A 20,174-nucleotide genomic window follows, 5' to 3' on the forward strand; every position below is an offset into this window, starting at 1 on the left:
ACGCCATTTTGAAAATTTTACAAGATCGAAAATGGTCGAATTTTAGTAAAAATGTGAATCATTGCCCATAATAAACAATTATGCAACGTCAATGGAAACATTTTTTGTTTGTTTATTTTTCCCCGAAAAATATTATTTTTCTCTACAAACTTTGTCACAGACGTCTTTTCGATCAGAAGCGCTACATTTTTTTACCCTTCTTACAAAGAAGGGTATAGATATCACTTGAAAAACCGACTATCGATCCGAGGCCATATACCATTCGACTCAGCTCGACGAGATCGGAACATGTCTGTGTGTGTGTGTGTGTACGTGTGTATGTGTGTATGTGTGTGTGTTTGTAACGAAATGAATGCGCTCACGTTTCTCAGCAACCGCTCAACCGATTTGGACAAAGTCTGGTGATAGGTCTTGGGGTCCCATTGAACGCTATTGAACGGTTTTGGAATCGGTGAACCGGTTTCGGAGATATGGCCGGAATAAGATCCGGTGAATATGGGCCTTCACGCTGGATTTAACGGAAAACGTATCAAAATCATCATGCGACACATCAAATTACTACAGAATTAAAAAATAAGATCAATGCAAGTCGTGTTAAATGTTCCAGACCACATTGGACACACTTGGACATGTTCCGGGTACCCCGGGGAAGTTGCTTGAATATGAATTGAATTAAAACCCATTAAATCACATTAAAATACGATGATAAGGTGATTGGTAGCCTCACCAAATAGACTACACCCGGATATATTCCGGGTACCCCCGTCCCCCAGGCAGTGGCGTAGCGTCACTGGATGACACGGGGGTGGGGGGCTTGGTCACTGATAATGACAATAAAATAAATAAACTTGAATAAGTAAGAAGGGTCTGATCACACCATAGGTGGATAAATTCTGGTTTTTAATTTCAAACACGCCATTTTGAAAATTTATAATATCCAAAATGGTTGATATTTAGCAAAAATGTGAATCATTGCCCATAACTCACAATTATGCAAATCGGGTTTTTCCGATTCGTTATTTGGCGTGGAGCTACTCCAAATCGACCTTTTGTCCATTTCGATCTTTGGTTCATGTCGTACTTTTGTCCATTAGACCTTTTTGTCCATTCGATCTTTTGTCCCTCTAAGTTCAAATCGACCTTTAGTCCATTCGACCTTTTGTCATAGATTCTCAAGAGATGCATCTGCTACTGCCGACAGCAAGGAGAAAACTGAGCGCTCTCGTAACATTTGAAAAGGGCCTATGTGCTTTTCAGCTTTTATATAATAGGTCGTATGAATAAAAGCGTTTACTTTACTTTTCCCGTAAGAAAAGCACGGGAAAGTAAAGTAAACTCTTTTTATTCATACGGCCCAATGCCCCAGACTTAAAGCTGAACATTGTAACATTGACAGATTATCTTCGTCGATTTTCTCTTTGTATCCCCACGGCCATGTAAAGACATTCCCAGGTATTTTCAGCAAACAGATCGATAGAAGAAGCTTTTATCTAATACGACAAACACAACAAGAAACGGTTATATCCCAACTAAGTGCTAACAGCTTTATAAGCCAACTTTTCCAGCGTTGTGCTGTAAAATAGCTGAAAAAAGCTGCAGATACAGCTACAAGCAGAAGCTAGCAAAATAGTTTAGGAGAGCGTTTACTCAACTTTTCGCAACCATTATTCAATTTGTCAGTCGGACTGAATAACAACAGCCAATACCCGGTAGCTTCACTTTTATACACAAGCTAATCAACCTTCAACAGCCGTAAAACAAAGCTCATAAAGTGAATATGTTACTCATTTGATGGCTTCTATACAACCAGCCACTCTTGCTGAACAACATAAACATCAAAAACTAAAAAACCTGCACTCAGCTAATAAACTGTGTAAGCGCTACATTGGAAGCATTTTTACAGTCAGCTAGGTTTACTTTTAGACGTGTGCAGTTTTACAGCTTTTACTCCGCTCCTTTACAAAGTTGAACTAACTAGTCGAGAAAAGTGATTCATGTGCACTATTATAAAGCGATATTGTTGTAGAAGGGCATATTGATTTTTTTTACATCAGATCAAAGTGTTGGCGTAGCACAGTTGGTAGTGTTTGTCAATGCGGTCGTATCGAGTTCGATTCCAGGTCCTGGTGCAGGGTAAATAATTTGGTGGTGTGCTGGTAAATAATTTTAATTAATTTGATTCACAGCAAAATAAACTCAAAAACTCAAATAGCGTAAACATTAGTTAACCCGGCTTCAATAGAAAGCTGTGTAGTGATTAATGGATAGCCGGGAAAAGGTTGAATAAGCGTCTTTCAAGTCCACACACACACAACTAAGCAGCAGGATAACAGCTGTATAGAAACGTTAATGGATATGCATATTAGTAGCTGACTAAGTTCGCCAGATTTGCTTGTATAGAGGTTGAGTAAAGGCACAGACAAACATACATAACTCTTAGAAGAAAATTCTTCAAAAAATATCGTCAAGCGTATTTTGCATGCGCACAAGCACCATCTATCATCCACATTCCCAAGCATTGTTTTGCAACCGGAGCATCCCTCGTTCATGCAATTTTTTCACTAGTTGCTTTTCCCTCGTTCTGTCAACGCGTCAGCTCTGTTGAATAAAAACAAAACAGATGGAAGTCAGTGATGTCGGTTCTACGAAATTTTCCGAAGTTCTCTAGAATTGATTGAATCCTGCAGAAATACGGATTCGTAGGAAAAATTCACAGAAGGCAAGACTTTTATTTAGGGATTTGTTTTCTTTGCTCAGTGTGCTTTTTCTTTTGCTGGAAACAAGTTTTTGAACGAGGTAATGAATCACTTATTAGTGCCCTTTCTACCACCGCTCATCACTTTAATGTGTACACAGAAGAAAAAAAAAACGTATCAATCAATGATATTCATGGTGAAGTATTAAACATCAATAACTGATAAAAGTTGATTGAATAGTACAGTCATCAACATGATTTGTTCTCGAATTCTATGTACATCGTACTACGTAATATTAGGAACGGAATGGCTAATGTACAGCAGTTTTGATGTAATATTCAACTACTTTTTTTGTATTCTTCAGATGTGGTATGTGTCTCCAGTGGGATGCTTGACCACTTATCTTTTTCAAGAGCTGACATCTACTAACTAGACGTGAAAAAGAACTGGCAACACTGATAAGTTCTAAATGTGGTGGCTTGCCTAATGCTTCAGTGGCGCCACCATGGCAAATGCAAGCACATTCCCAACTAAAACATTATTACGATGAATGTGATTGTGAGTGTTATGTCTGTTTGTCTGTGGTAAAGGTTTCCTCATATCGTATAACGTTTGAATACAGCTTGAAGCTGTATAAATGAAATGAGTAAAGTGTTTACATTGTGAGTGAAAATTGTTAGTTGGGATGCTCAAGTTATTAACGAAAGAGAAAGTCGACAATCAACAACAAGATAACAATCCTAATAGTTACTTTCACATGGAAAAATATTGTTGTTTGAAAGAAACCTATAGTTATTTCAACATTAATTCTACCGTCAACTCAATCATATCTACCTAATAGATCCAACTGTTCATCTTATACTCAATTCAACTATAACTTTGATCAATTATAACAACCGCCAAATGTAATTTATTTATATACTTTGGTTTCAAGTAATCATCATAAATCCACACACTATTAACTTGTGATGCGTAGAGCAGGCGATAAGATAGCTGGCTCTCACGCAGATGAACACGGTTCAAATCTAAGTTGAATGTTCTTGGTCACTTTTTTTATGATTTTGCAGTTGTGTTTTTGAGATCGATAAAGAAGCAAAACAAACTTCCTTGATATGTCGATAATGAAGAGCAGTTCGTTTAATAAACATTGTAAAATGTTGCTTTCCTAACAATAGTTCTCTTGAATCAACTAAAGCATAGTTGTATTTTGGAGTTTGACGTTTGTTCATCTACTGAAAAATATAGTTGAGCCAACCGAGGAGCCAACTATGGACTATAGTTGTTGCCCTCTATATATAGTCAAATCAACTATAGTTTCGGGTTATCTCTAAAACAATTGAACAATATAGTTATTTTGACCGGAAAAATAATTGTGTCTGCTATAATTTGTTCTCCGTGAATCGATCAATGTTACTTAGGACCTAATCAATGTTACTTAGGACCAATGTTTAGCTTGAGTTTTCTGAATGCCTAAGTATTATTGTAGAACTTTGGGTAATTTCTAAGAATAAGTGAGCTACGGTTGAATATGTACACGCCCAGGAGACCACTAGGCACTGTAATAAGCGTTAAATTAATCTTATAACGGTTTTTTTTTCATTGCTTTAAGCTGCATATCAGTTTTTCTAATGCTTGTAGGCACTACGAACTTCAAGCAACAAAATAAATACTATATGGGTATATAACGATATGATGTAGAGCTTATTAACCCTATTGCTATAAGTCTAAAACGCTGTCCAGACTGGAGAGTTATAACATGTTATAACGGTTGTCAAATAATTGCAACACAGAAACCACCATCAAGATAGCGCTATAACATGTTATAACTCTGAAGTCTGAACAAGGCATAATACGAGTGTTACCATAGCCGTTTTGAATCTGTCATGCTTTGAAATTTGACAAAATATACATTTTCAATCGAAACAAACATAAAATAGTAGGCAGTTAGATTTGGCATTCGCAGATGTAAAAAGATCGCAATATAAACACGTTCAATTTGAGCTTCGACTTCATTTATAGGGTACGTGTTCCAGTAATAGTGGTGTATCTATAGTTGCGGTATGGAGGTTGTGCCGGAATAGTGAGGAGGATCCGGATAAGATTATTTTTCATCGGTAGCTCTCCTAAAATAAAGCAAATTTCAAACTTAAAATATGCCCAAAAGAGACGGAAAATAATTAATTTTCCTTAAGATTTTCACTCCTTTGCTCCTTAAGATTTTCATTCCTATAATTGCGGTAGTGTTCTTATAATAGTGGAACCCATAATAAACAAACGCATTCCACTATTATAGGAACCAAAGTTAGCAACTACCACAACTACTGGAACAGTGTTCCTATTAATGGAGGACGATCTTTCTAAAATTTTATACAATTTTATTACAATGTAATATTTTTCTATCAAAATAGAGGTTGAAAGCTATAGATTGACGTACAACAATTGTGTGTACATCGTATATTTATTTTTTAATTGATAAATTGGCACTATTGGCTCACCCACCCTGATATAATTTTTAACGAAATTCCGTAAAACTCCGGGCTTGCTGTTGCTCCATTTCCTAAATAACAGTGATGACCATGCATTCCTCCAATTGATGCAACTGTTGTCTTCACGAAACCTACGCAACTGCCATACAAGCTATTAACCTCCGCCAAACTGTTCATGGGCTGCAGATTAATTTTAGCCAGCTTTACGTTGGACGTTGTTTTTCATCCGGCCAACGCAAATCGACCTTTGTGTTTACATGTGACATCAACAAGCATTTGTTCAGTTTCGTGTTGATGCTATCGTTTCCTCCGACAGACTCATCCGGCTCCGTCTGCGTGAATGCTTTTTTAATCTCCGGCTCCTCAAGGCTATCCCTTTCTTCCTGCTGGAAGGCTTGTAGCAATGATGCAGCTGTATTCTTATTTGGGTTTGCTTGTCTACCAGACATAACTGAGGAAAGAATTAAAGTTGAATATATTGAGAAAATCAATATAAATTAATAGCAACTAAACTTACCTATCGATTTAAAAGCGACACAGAGCAATACGATCACCAACCGACGCTATGGGTCAAAATGGTAAACGTACCGGGAAAACGCAACCATAATCAAAGCACTGCAAGTTCGAGCCTGGACAAGTTGAGCAGCAAAAAAAAATAACATTGATGGGAGGACTACAGTGATTCAGACGAGAATGATAGATGAACAAAATCATGTTGAGTGATATAGGCCTTTTAGGCTCTGAACCATTTGGTGGATTATTTTAACTTTTGGTTAAAATTTGACAGATGAAAAGTTATCGATTAACCTGCTATCCGAGCATGGTTATTTCTGACAGACAAGAAGTTAAATTTTGACAACCGTGGCTCGAAACCGGTCGATCGACAGTACGGGGATTTTCGAACATAGAAAATAACTTCGAAATGTCACTTTTAACCACGAGTTAAATTTAACTCGGCAAATGGTTCACAGCCCTTAATGCACCACCAACGTAGAGGCACACCCGAGTTCGAGAGGAAACGTCAACCAAACTGTTTGTTTAAATCAGGAGAAGGATTTTTCACAACGCAAATTAGAGCATTTTTCATTGAAAGTCTTGCCAGTTTCCATCGGTAATAGTCTTGTTTTACAATTTTCCACTCATCTGAACTTACACGGAGAACAAATTATAGCAGACACAATTATTTTTCGGTCAAAATAACTATATTGTTCAATTGTTTTAGAGATAACCCGAAACTATAGTTGATTTGACTATATATAGAGGGCAACAACTATAGTCCATAGTTGGCTCCTCGGTTGGCTCAACTATATTTTTCAGTAGATGAACAAACGTCAAACTCCAAAATACAACTATGCTTTAGTTGATTCAAGAGAACTATTGTTAGGAAAGCAACATTTTACAATGTTTATTAAACGAACTGCTCTTCATTATCGACATATCAAGGAAGTTTGTTTTGCTTCTTTATCGATCTCAAAAACACAACTGCAAAATCATAAAAAAAGTGACCAAGAACATTCAACTTAGATTTGAACCGTGTTCATCTGCGTGAGAGCCAGCTATCTTATCGCCTGCTCTACGCATCACAAGTTAATAGTGTGTGGATTTATGATGATTACTTGAAACCAAAGTATATAAATAAATTACATTTGGCGGTTGTTATAATTGATCAAAGTTATAGTTGAATTGAGTATAAGATGAACAGTTGGATCTATTAGGTAGATATGATTGAGTTGACGGTAGAATTAATGTTGAAATAACTATAGGTTTCTTTCAAACAACAATATTTTTCCATGTGAAAGTAACTATTAGGATTGTTATCTTAACTTAACGAATTTGTTCTCCGTGTATTTGCACCTAAACTATACACACACACACAAGAAATCCGGAACGTCATAACCACTAAGGCACTATTGGAATTTTGCATTTTTTTCATCAAAAATATTCCTGAACACTAGCAGAATCCTTGCAAAAATGTTACAGAATTAAATTTTTCAACTATAGATCAAGTTTTCGAGCATCTCAGATGAATCAATTTATCAGGAGAAGTGAAAAAGTTTTCCGCTCACAACACTCTTTTTAACGTTCTCATATTCACCACCAGAGGTGGAATCGATCGATTAGTTTCTATTAAAAAGGCGTATAGAGCACTGGAAGTTATAAACAAACTTTTCCCCCCTTGTTTTTTTCTTGTCATATTTTTTGCCCACTGGCTTATGTTTTGACATGTAAGTTATAGGCACGGATAAAAGTGGGGGTTGGCAGTATATAAGGCCAATAATTTGCCAAAATTGGCTTTTGGGTAGCACCAGACCCCCTTCACTCTGGATTTTTAGAGACAGACAACAGCGCCAAACGGATTGTGACGAGACAACGTTGAACTGCAGAGTTGGAAGAAGACAACACGCACACCAACATCCATGTACGAACCCACACAACTGAGCGGACGGTACAGCGCAAATCAAAACACGAAGCGGTGTCATCACTCATGGTCTTCATTCAGCTTCGGCTACTTCCGTTTGCGTTTGCTTTCACCAGCGTTGACAAATACTTCCTACGTTATAAAATAGGAAAGTAATGATTATTCCAATGTAATTTTTGAATAGAATGCGTGCTGTGTTGACCAAAGAAGACGGCATATTTTATTACGTTTAGCAATGATTTCGATACGTTGCATTTCCAGTGACTGGGGTGTTGGAATAATTCTTTAGAAAGAGTGAATGCTTTTCCCATGTTTACTTCTATGCTTATTAAGATTCTTTTGAGCACCAGCTCCCTAAATCATCATTTACTATTAGAGATTTGCATCTTACTGATACCGGTGGTATATTGGAAACTCTTTCGCTCGAAAGCAAAACATACTACAAGCACATCATGATGCGCGCTTGGATGTATGATTGTTTTCTCAAGTGTTTCTATTGCGTATAAAGTGGTAATGATTGAAAATCGGAACAATCACAAACAAGTAATAATATCGCAATATAATGATGATGACTTCGAGGATGATATCGTCCTCTTTCCTCGGCTGATCATCAACATCCGCATTGACATTTGTCATGCTGACACTTGTCAGTTATTGAGCCCAGGTGGTGAATTTGGCGGGGAGCTCCCAACAGTTTCAATGTGCACTCAACAGATGGCACTGCGATTATATGACTTGTATGAGGAAATGATTAGTGGGATATCTTGTTAATTAGATATATTTGGTAGCACTCAACTGCGACCATATAACTGAATTAGTGCCGTTTTTCATGGCTTAGTGGTTACTAGGGGCGGTTTTCTTGCATACTTATAATTTATTCAACTCATGCATGTGAGCAGTTCCACGCCAAATGCCAAATCTAAAAAAACTCTATCTTCTCCGATTTGCATGAAGCTATGGATAATGGTTTGTTATTGACAATGATTCACATTTTTGCTAAAATTCGGCCATTTCACCTGATAAAATTTTCAAAATGGAGTCTTCGAAATTATTCAAACAATTGTAGCACGGAAACGACACTTCTGATTGAAATAACGTCTGACACAAAATTGTAGGGTAAAACAATGTTTTTAGTATGTTCAAATAAAAATTCAAAAATAATGTTAAGAACCTATATATCTGGAAATGTTCTTCTCCGATTTCAAAATAAAGCTCATGAAAAATGAAAACTTTTGGAATGCTTAAAATTGTGGACACTCAAAAATTGACACAAATCGTATATTTTGGTCAAATTTTTGAAATCTTTTTAGAACGTTTTTGATGCATATTTTGTGCTTAGAAAACTGTGAAAAAATACACAGCAAAGCGTGCTAAAAAGTAAAAAAAAAATAACGATTTTTGACAGTTTTCAAATGTTCCTGGTTTAAGCATTGCAAAAGTATGCATTGTTTTGAAAAAAAAAATAAAATAAAAAATCGAACAAGGACATTTTGAGAAATTTGAGCTTTAGCTTTATTTTTTTTATTTATACTTACAAAAAATAAATGTTTATTTTTTCGAGAAAGACATTAATAGCATAGAGGTAACTCTAAGATTAGTAGGTCCCGAAGAAACGAGCTCTACTTTTTGGCTCAGCTCTGGTACTATCTTCAGTCCCAAGCTAATCGATTCACCCCTCGAAACATAGGAAATTCCACCAACCCCTCATTTTATCTGTCAAACTTTCATAGCGAATCAAAACAAACATTGTGTAGTACTAGAATTTTGACTAGAATGGGGAACGTTAATCGATTTGCTTGGGACCAATAGGCTAGTCAAGTAGTGAGCCAATTTTAAATCGATAGTTTCGTATTGATTGTTGTTAATAGTCTCTACAACTTTGTGACAGATGTTAATTTTGATCAGAAATGTCGTTCATATGCCTCAATTTTTTGAAAAATTCAATGGACGCCATTATAATAATTTCACACACGAATTTTAACAAAAATGTTAATCAATATGTGAAAATGTGAATAAGGTGATCCAAGAGACGTTTCTCAGTGGAACTGACAACTAGAAATCTAGAGTCTGTGAGCGATCTGGTATTAATTGTGCTGAATGTAAACATAAACAAAGCAGAAATTCATATGAGAATAAATTGCCAGTTCTACTATGATCAGTCAAAAGTTCTTGGTAAACAAAAAAAGTCAGCTGATCGCAACTGTCTCGTGGACAGCTTTTACTCAGTTGTGAGTCACTTTTACTCATTTGTATAGAGAAATTTCTGAAAGCGTATGTCACTCAGCGCTTGAGTAAAACTGTCTCACTCTCTGAGTTCGATTCGTTTTCAGTGTAGGAAAACCAACTGAATTTCCCAAGTGGACTGTATCCCTGTCAGCCACATATAGATGCACCGTAGTTCACAGCATTTTGACCTTTTTGGGCAATCTGACCGAGGTATGACAGAACACAACAGCTTACTCTTTCAAACTTGCATCGCAGTGCTGAATGAGTACCCAAACAACACACATGTACTATAACAGTTTATATTTAGCTTTGTATGACTGGTTGTATAACAGTTTACTCAACATAATTCAATGAATTTGTGTTACTCGAGTAGTCTGTTGCAGTCATCCTAACCCCTATATTCATCACATTGATGTTAGCTACGACGAAGTTCTTGACTGTTGTCTCCGTGGAATTTCCCCTACCCGATGGTGTTGTTCGTTTGCATAGGCGAGCTTCGATTCGCGCGAAAGGGGAATTACAAGTTTTGTTTAAAAAAGCTAATAGATCGTTTTCAAATGTTACGCGAGACTTAAAGTCTGGGGCCGAGAAAATGTGTATCATTAAATAAAATGAACTAGACCCATACACACTAGGTAAACTACGGTGCTTTATTTTGTGAAAAGTATTTGCAATCATTAAGGTTACCCCGCTGTTTGATTCATAGCCCCAAATATGATTCTGTGCAAAAAATGGTAAAGATTACAAAGGTTTAAGGACTGTCATGAAAGCATTTTAAATTTCACGAATATATCTCCAACATTGTTTCAATATTGCAAATGTTTTAATTGATAGTTGAATTTGTGCTAGATAACATGACCCATTTTATCACAACAACAACAAGCTTGTTAATCGTTTGGACAACTAGAACCAAACTTAGAGCGATTTAAGAGAAGTTAAAAAATCTCCCATAGTAATTCGCTAGAATCTCCATACAAACTTCAAACAATTTGCACGACCTCCAAACCTTCAGCAATCATAACCATTGTTTCGAAAGGCTTATTATATTTTGGGGTTATGAATCAAACTGGAGGTTGACCTTAATGGTTGCAATTACTTTTCACCAGCCTTCGATTCATTTTGGCTTAACAAATGTTTTATAAAATTATGGAATAATAAGATATTATGAAATTTTTTTAACGGCGCCGGTGGTGGAGTGGTAAGCGTGATTACCTCTCACCCCAGCAGGCCTGGGTTCAATCCCAGTCGGCGCCGCCGGGATGTTCTGAGGCATAACATCTCTGATCACGCCTTCCTTCGGATGGGAAGTAAAGCCGTTGGTCCCCGGTTCATGAGTTGATGGGTCGATAGGTAGGGTCCAGGTGTGGGAGCTGCCTTCCAAACCAAAGGAAAAAAAAAAAAGAAAATATTTTGTTTATGTAAGCAACAAGAAAAGATTGTGAAGTTTGTGTTTGACACATAATAACTGTCAATTCTGCTTGATTTTGACATTTATATCACCAACTTTTCGCTTTTCACTCTTCGCGAAGAGTGACTCTGTCAAAGCTAAATTTTTGTCAAACACAAACTTTACAATCTTTTCTTGTTACACATTTAAAATATCATCATAATACCTTATTATTCCATAATTTCATAAAACATTTGTTTAGTCAAAATGAATGGAAGGTACCCTGCTTTTCACAAAATGAGTCACCCTACTGTTACATTTAAGGTTTGCATCAAGGTTGTTTTTATTTGAACATCGGAAAAAAGGAAAATAAGACCGTGTAAAAAAGGGTTGGGTGTATTTCCAGTGAAAACTTGCTGTATGGATCTGGATATTAAGATAGCGTATAGCTTATTCTCAAGATATAGGCTGTAGTGCGTCCGGGGTATTACGCACTTACAGATATAATCATTGTCAAATTCACATCCAACAGTACCTAAGTAGGTTTAACTGTAGTGGGTTTTTATCGGACGCCTATGCTTCACGAATTTCGAATAACGAGCCGTCGCTCTGTCAAAAACTAATGCAGCTCATTGCTCTATTCATACTGCATTGGACATCCCGTATCCAACATGTGTGATGTAGAACAGAGACGAGTTGTGTTTGTTCACATCGACCGATACTGAGTGGTTGCGGTACAAGCACATATCGTCGGTAATAGACGATTGTTGTGTATTGAGAACGCTTGCGCAAAAAGACTAAGGGAGGTAAACGGATTCGAAACTCATATGTCATTAGCCAAATACATCCGTAGACCATAGGTCCACCGTTGTACAATTGGCAATGCACCCGTGTACTGGGGAATTGTGGGTTCGAATCCCACCGGTGCCCTTAGATTTTTTCGCAAATTTTCTCACACGCACGTCTCTTGCCGATGATATGTGCTAACCTCTCAGTATCTTCCAACTGTCGCATATAACAAATTGAACTGTAAGCAAAGCAACGATTGCTGCTCTCGTTGAATCAACATGTTTGATGGAGACGCATGATGCATGGTATTATCTTCAACTTATATCATGTTGATGTGAGCTTGTGACATTGTGCAATCTTAAACATTACAAGGTTTCCATTTTTAGGCAGCTGTTAGTTTGAATTAAAAATTGAGATAAATTAGTAAATAAGTCAAAGTGGTCCCCTGGGCACGACATCTCTGAGTGTTGCTGTAAATTATCAAGAAAAAAAAACCAAATCGAAAGTAACCTTCGTATGTCTTTGTTTGTGCTGCTTAATACATAAATGTTCCCCGTGTGAGTCTAAACTGGAGCATGATTTTGTGTTTGAACTGTCCCCCGTTCCTTACAAAATAGGTATATTGTACAGAGTAAAACGTGAAGAAAATTAGCAAACCTCTTTATTTCGGTATTCCCTTGCCCGCTCTCATGAAACTTTCTAACACTTTTATGTCCCCCCCCCCCCTTTCTTGCCCACTACCACCCACTGGCTGATGGTTTTCTCTTATTATTTCTTCCGTTTCTTCGCAAGTTATGCAATAAATGTGCACGGTGGGGACTTGATGCTCAAAAGCAACCCAGAAGCATGGCTTGCTGTGTACTCTTGGTGTTGTGTCATACACGACCTCTATATAATAAACCTATACTCCCTCACACACACACACACATACGATATGTGGTGTAATTATGTTTTTATTTGTTATGCTAAAATGACAAAATTCTAGGCATAAAGACGTCGCCGACTGCGCTCGAGAGGAAAAAGTCAAACTATATAGGAAGATCGATTTAATGCCACCGATAAATATCGCCTCTTTGGCAACCAACGACGAAGACGACGATGCGATGGTGGTGGCATGGCTGTCCTAGATTACGCTGGAGACATGCTTAATTTTGATGATTTCCTTTTTCTTCCGCACAAGGCCTTCTTGTTCCATTCGCGTGAAGTGTCTCAAGCGCTCGTGGCGAGCAAAGAGGGAAGATTTTGCTTTCTTTTTTGCTCAAGCTCATAATCAAGGAAGCTTCTTGAAGCCGGAACCAAATGGGATGTTTCTATCTGTTGTATCGATTGGCAGATTTATCCCCCTTTTACCGTCGTACCAGCCAGTCAGCACCCCTTGCCTGAAGGTTCCAGCGTGTTTTTGTGTGTGTGCACATACTGCTTTCGTATTTCAGCTAAGGGATACGGGGATTTACTACTAACCATAGTCGAACGCATATGCCATTTGTACAGAACTTTTCCTGACTTGTTGTATGATAAACTCGTTTCTGTAGTAAACCATAGAACGCTAACACTCAGTCCGAACACGTTTAATATATATGAAGGGATAAGCACACAAAGTTGCTGACAGCATCCCTTAGCATTGTTCACTTATATTGTACTGTAGTTTAGTGAAAAAAAACAAACAAACACCTTTCGGTTGAATATGAAAACTGCATGCTATTTTAATAAAAAGCTATAAAACAAACTATCAGTTGTTGTGTTTATTATTTTGATTTCCTTTCTGTAAGAAAAAAGCAACTATCTAAATTTAACAAAACAAAACAAAATCTCTACCCTATCTTTTAATAAAATTCTGAAAATCTTAAATTTACTTTCTTTAATTTTTTACAGAGAAATTCGCGGTTTGGACAAAATCGACAACAGTATAAATTCCTTTGATATACGATTGAAGAGGGAAGATCTCGCGTGGTTCATTGATTTCTTTCTAATGTGGTTTAGAAAGCAATAATATACTTGTTTGTAGAATGCGACCATGCGAATGCAGACGTAGGGTGGAAAGAATGGTAGAGAAAGGAGAATGTCGTTAGTAGCAAAAAAAAAAAACCCCAACGCAATCAGAGTGCGAGCAGCATGCATTTCGTCATTTATTTATTTGTTTTCGTTCCAAAGTTGTAACAACCTTGAAGCCGTGTTTGAATAGGGCTAAGGAGAGCTTTTCCATGCACCAGGAGACGCACGAAAGTGCAGGAGCAAAGTAGGCCATCTCTAGAACCAATATGTAGGATTGGAAGTAACCAAGGGAACGCAAACACTAGAAGAGTACTTTTTTGAACGAGCGAAAGCGAGAGAGAAAGAATGAAATCGAAGCCAATGGATCAAAAAATAAAAGGAAATGAAATAGGTCACAGCTTGCTGTGATTGCTGGACAAGTCGGAACTATTGTACAGTAAGGAGGTACAGAAAACCTCTGAATCAAGTTTAATGGTTTATAGCGGTAATATATACATAGAATAGATCGACACGCGAAAAAAGATGAGTATTATGTTCGATTGAAAAAAAAAATGAAAACCTATGGTAAAACAAGGAGTTTAAAAGTTTACTTATGACAAAACCACACACTCACCCTTCCACGAACACAGGAACCAAATGAAGTTGACTTAAAACAAAAAACAATCACATTTAACTCACACACTTATGAGTCATTGCGTTCATCAAGTCACACATTCACTCATACACACATACGCCCATCACATACACACACACACACACACATGGGCACTTATCCCAGTGAAGTGGAAAAATGATATATGTATTCACATCCTATTTTTGTTTTTTTTTTTATATATTCGAATAGAAAGATGAAGAACTTTGCAATCGTAATTCGGAAAGTTTCAGGGTACTGTTCGCCTTTTCTATTTTGTCTAAAAAATTAAATCTGATTGTTCAATGGTTTGATGAAAAAGCATTGGATGAAATATTTCATTGCGAAAAATAGGATTGCAGAGGCATTTATCATTTGACACTTTTGTTAGAAACCGTTTGTGGAAAACTGACGTAAAAGTGTTTGCGTTTAATTTCCCGTCTTGTTGCTTTCTATAGCTTCCATCTTTTTTTCTCTGTTGACAAGCAAGTTAAACCATCAAAACAAAACCAAGTAACCAAAACGTTGGAGTTGAGCTAAGAATCGTACATAGTGTAGAAGAAAACAATGTTTACAGTACTGTTTTTCTGCCTTATAGTTAAGAACGAAAGAAAAGTGACAAAGTCTTGAATCGACCTATTAGTAGAGGTGAAGCACCTTTCAACCAAAACCAAAAATCCAAAAAAAATTATGAGCAATTAGTAAATATCAAAAGACACCCGATTCCCCTTAGAGAGGAAAACTTAAACTAAAAAACAAATGAAGCAGAGCGTAGAGGTCACCGAGGTCTGCTCTCTTCGGAATTCCCCGTTCCCTGCCCTCTTACCGACGAACAGACGACGAAGACCTACACTGCCGTTATACGCATAACTGTCCCATGTTCTATGCAATCCTTACGCATAGTGGGACTTTTATGCGTATAACGGCAGTACAGGACAGACAGCCACAGCCGCGGTGAGTTGACCTAATCTCAATTCACATAATTAAATACCACATGTGGGATGAGAAGGTCAAAACGTACAGAGATCAAAATGTGATCGCGATGTTGATAATGACGAAAATAATATGAGAAGTAGGTAAATTAGAGCAAAGCAACAAGATTTACAAAAAAACAACAACAACATCAGTGAACAAACAAGGATGCGAGCTTCTTCTCTTTCGATAGAAACACCTTCGGGGCGAGGTTGGCGAGTTATCTAGTCGTTTTCCGTTACGTTGAAAGTTCGTTCCTGGCACAAAGCAATCTGCCTAGGCCGTTGTAATCATTTGAAACGTTTTTCAGACAAGTTTATCTCACCTCCACTTTTGTTTACGTTGTTGTCTCGTCGAGCGCACGCCGTTCATCCATTGCAACTCGCGCGCGCAAGCGTTCGAAAAACACGTCCGGGATCACTATTCTAGTATGGGTCGCAGGTTTGATCTTAAGATCAACAATTCCCCCCGGCAATCTCGCAACACAAACACGCCTACTAGTTTCCAAATAAAAAAAAACGAATCAACGCCTACTACTACCTATCAACGATTCCTTCCAATCCCTCCCGTACAATAGCCCGCAGCGAATGTCATAATGACTAGTCTTTTGATCGCGCCGTCTCCGCTGATGCAAGCAATGATTAAAAAAAAAAGAGATCAACGGCTTCCAGGGGTGCCACTGCAGCATCTTCCAAACTGAGCAAGGATGAAGCAATGGTTCATTGCGACAAGTTGTGTGGATTGTAATGCACTGCGAAAAAAAATACAGAAATCAAACTGGTCTGCATACGACGACGGTTTAAGGATTAACGGAACAACGGAGGAAGCTGACATGGGTTCATCGGTTGATCATTTCGGGAAATCGCAGTAGTCTAGAACGGTGTGTGTGTGACAGTTGAGTCGAGCTAGGGAAGAGAAATCTAGATCAGCATAAATTGATAGAATGAATACGATAACCACATGAGTAAACACATAATGTCGCATTATTTTCGTACTTTCAAAACTAAAAATGTTGTTATCATTTTAGGATCGAACAAACGGAGAGAAAACGATCATCGGGATTGATAAACATGGCGTCCAGTTGGATGTGCTGTCACCTGAGCAGTAGCACTGTAGGCATAAGGATCTTTGGAATGCCGTGGCCAAAGAGGTATTTTCGAGAGTAGCATTTTTTAAAAAAATTACCTTCAAGTTTTATGTCGTGGATAATAGCGAATTTTTGTTTTGATTCAGTGCCAACCTGGATCCGGTATCAAGACTGGGTCTGTTTGTTTTCTGACAAACGTCAGTTGTTTCGGTGTCGCACTTATTCCAACCTCGACGGCAAAGAGTATAATTTATCGTTGCCAGCGGTGCGTAACGTACAAGAAGTAGCCGACCCTTCGTCTCCATCAAATCATAAGTTACGCTGGGGGGAAACGAAGGTTAGTTATCATTTATGGTGGCTTCCCCTATCTCGATTCACTGTCGCTGGCATTTTTGAGTAAGCAGTAGGGGGCGATTCAAATGTGATATCTGTAGTTTTTCGATATTTTTTTCCACCTCCCCCGCTCCACTCTCCTGTGTCACGCTTTTTGCCATACCTTTTACACGTAGTGTCACAAGTTCTAAGACCCTCTACCCCCTTCAACAGCAGACGTCATTATTTGAATAGCCCCTAGGCCTTTTAGAAAATCTATACTTCGATGAAACTTAAGACTCACAGAGATGCTTTTTGAAAATGTTGGCTCGCTGATCGATGAGATCGACTCAAAACTCAAAAAGTCGGTTTTCACTCGAATTCGCAAAAGCGCAAGTAAAATTTTCCTCGATTTAAAAAAAAAAATCTTTTTCAATACATTTAAGATCATTTGTGAATTGTTCGGGGTGAGATTTAAACTCGTGACCTTCAGCGATCGATACTAGTAATAACTTTGCCAATTATTAATTGATAATTTCGATTAACAAATAATCTCTGTATACACTCAATTCGGTTTTTAAGTGATTTTCATTTTTTTTTCGAGTTTGTGATGAGCTTAAAATCACTTTAATAAAGTTTTTTTTTCTTCGAGATTGTCCTCATGCACCATATTTTTCTATGATTTTGATGCGATTGTGATGCGATTTTTTTAAAACAAGTTGCAATCAATTTCTTTGAAATCACACGATCAAAAATAGAGGCGAAAAAAAAATGCGTGAAAAAGGTGTCAAATTATACAGAATTTCTCCTTGCAGATGGCGATTCAGCAGCTCCAAATCTATATAAGATACGTGCTTTTGGCATTAGGACAGACCTCTTTCAAAGGGATTGGTCGGAAATTTCATATGCTGACGAGAGATTGTAGTCTGTAATTTGAACATAATTTGAAATATAAGCTGCATTTATTTATTGCAAGGTCATTTTCCTGTACCTTAATAAATGAATTCGTTTTCATCTCTATCTCGGAAGTTACATCCGCCTGGAAGTTAAGGAAAAAAGTCCTTGTGAGGATTAACAATAATAGGTTTCTACTACTGCCAGTATCACCTCCTCGGGCCTTCGCCTTGTAAAATTTTGGTTCCGGAAGCTGTCCGAAGTCGGCCTTTACATAGGTTTAATCATCCATAAGTATGCACCCACCGGACTTGGTCAGCAGGTTGTCATACAGCTTTCGAGCACGAGTTCTAGCTACGGTATTCTGCTTTAATGATTGATTGGGTTGTCTACTGGCGCGGTATGCCGTTAAGCCTAAGCGGTAGCGAATTCGCTGTACTTACATACCTTGCTCGCTTCTGATGGACCTCACGACCTTTCCATGAAGCTGACGGTTGGCAGTTCCACTCCAGCGTTTACTTTGAGGCTTCCGATTCGTCATCAAGGTTTCCCTGTACGTTTTGAGCACGCGCCATACGGTGTTTATAAGAAAATTCAACACTTTAGCCGCAGACTACGATGGCTTTTCCTGGTAATAGTGCACGATTTTTCTTTTACACTCCTTTTGCACGGAGTTGATACGTTGCTCTAAAATCAGGAACGTTCTGGCTCAATTGGTTACCGAGAAAGCTCATTTTTTGTTGGCCATACACTTTACGGGCATATTTAGGACACTTCTGAAAATTATGCACGAAATCGACTCAACAAAAATTAGAATCAGATTTGTTTTGCTAGCGCTGTCAAAGTGCAGAAAATGTTCATCAATCATGGCCATCTTGGTATTTACCATAGTGGTAATCGTTATGACAGAAATTGGTGATTGAAATTTGAAAATGATTTTATGGCGCTCGAACGTGAAATGCAAAGCAAGACCATGCTGGTTGGTGGCTGGGTTCGATTCCCGGTCCGGTCTTGAAAATTTACGGGTTAGAAAATTTCTCGACTTCCCTGATCTATGCTCCTGATTGTACTTGTCACTCAATTATGCTAATGCAAAATGGTGCAGGCATCGAAAGCTCTCAATTTAAAATTGTGAAAGTGCATCTAGAACACTAAGTTGAGAGCACGCAATATTCGATAAGCAGTAACCTTGAAATGCGAATAAGAGGAAGAAGGCGTGTAAAACTATGAATTGTTTTTAGACATGTGGATTTGCTGACGAAGCTTTTTTTTTTTTTTTTCCTTGATTTGTTTTCCGTCGATCTTGTTTTCCGTGCTGAGCACCAATGCTACCGACGCCAGGAAGGCAGCTCCCACACCTGGACTTTTCAATGCATTAACTGAACTAAAGTTGCTTAATTTAAAACTTGACGATTCGATGTTCAATAGTATCAATTATAACAAAGCAAGCATAATGAAATGGCTTCATTTTTTGCAAGGCAAATATTGTCATTTCAGGGTAAAATTTTCAACGCGGTTTTCAAATAATCTGACTTTCCTAATGGAAATGATTCATGTACATTCAAGATTGGCTGTTTATCTAGCTTTCCACGCTCGGTAATGACGGTTTGCACGGGTTTTAAAATTCATCGGTCACTGTACTTTTTGACATCAACTGTAGGTCACAAAATAAATCGCTTCATCTTCCTCTGTTCCAAGGGAACAGGAAAGGGACGAGTTAATATCCAAACCTCCAGTTACCGGGTGTGGAAAGCTGGTTAGACGATTTTCATGCTGTTAAACAATAGATTTTCAAACTGCCAAACTGCTCCCTACTGTGTTACCTGACTTATAACGAATAAACGCTGTATACGAGTACAGTAAAATTAGACGAACTATACGTTGTATTCGGGGTACTCGTATACAACGTATATTCGTTATAAGTCAGGTAACACAGTAGATTATTTAATTCCAATAAGTATCAAAAGTACGAAAGTTATAAGGCTTCTACTAAAGACTACTGCTTTTTAGTTAGGACGTCACCCAACTTAATGAAGTACAACGAGAAAATCCAAATATATCCCGATATGTCTTGGATTGACGGTGCTCGCGTGCAAAAATAGCAAAACTTTCATATCGAGTTGGTACTGGTGCTTCCTAACCGAGACATCCTGGAAAATTTGTCAATAATCTTGTTTCCTGATTCCCAATGGTTCGGTTTCCCGGGAAACATCTATGCTTTAAAACAAGGCATGATCAATGTACATTTTCACTGAAAATAAACTAAGAGGCAAGCGCAACCAA

The 20,174-nt window shown here is 37.8% G+C and overlaps 1 protein-coding gene across 17 annotated transcripts in view; it reads left to right on the top strand.

Moving 5' to 3' along the window:
• The window catches only part of PMCA (plasma membrane calcium-transporting ATPase 3), a 134,838-nt gene extending 119,366 nt beyond the window's left edge, over nucleotides 1-15,472 (top strand). For all 17 annotated transcript variants that reach the window (XM_065226920.1, XM_065226919.1, XM_065226927.1 and 14 more), the window contains one exon: nucleotides 13,876-15,472. In XM_065226920.1, coding sequence (XP_065082992.1) covers nucleotides 13,876-13,913 — 38 coding nt within the window. In that variant the 3' untranslated portion in view covers nucleotides 13,914-15,472. The remainder of the gene's footprint in view (nucleotides 1-13,875) is intronic.
• Nucleotides 15,473-20,174: the final 4,702 nt, after the last annotated feature.

This window comes from Ochlerotatus camptorhynchus, unplaced genomic scaffold (assembly GCF_037179485.1).
Source record: "Ochlerotatus camptorhynchus isolate MF236.1 unplaced genomic scaffold, CSIRO-AGI_Acam_v1.1 ptg000265l, whole genome shotgun sequence".
In the NCBI taxonomy this organism is placed as follows: Eukaryota; Metazoa; Arthropoda; class Insecta; order Diptera; family Culicidae; genus Ochlerotatus; species Ochlerotatus camptorhynchus.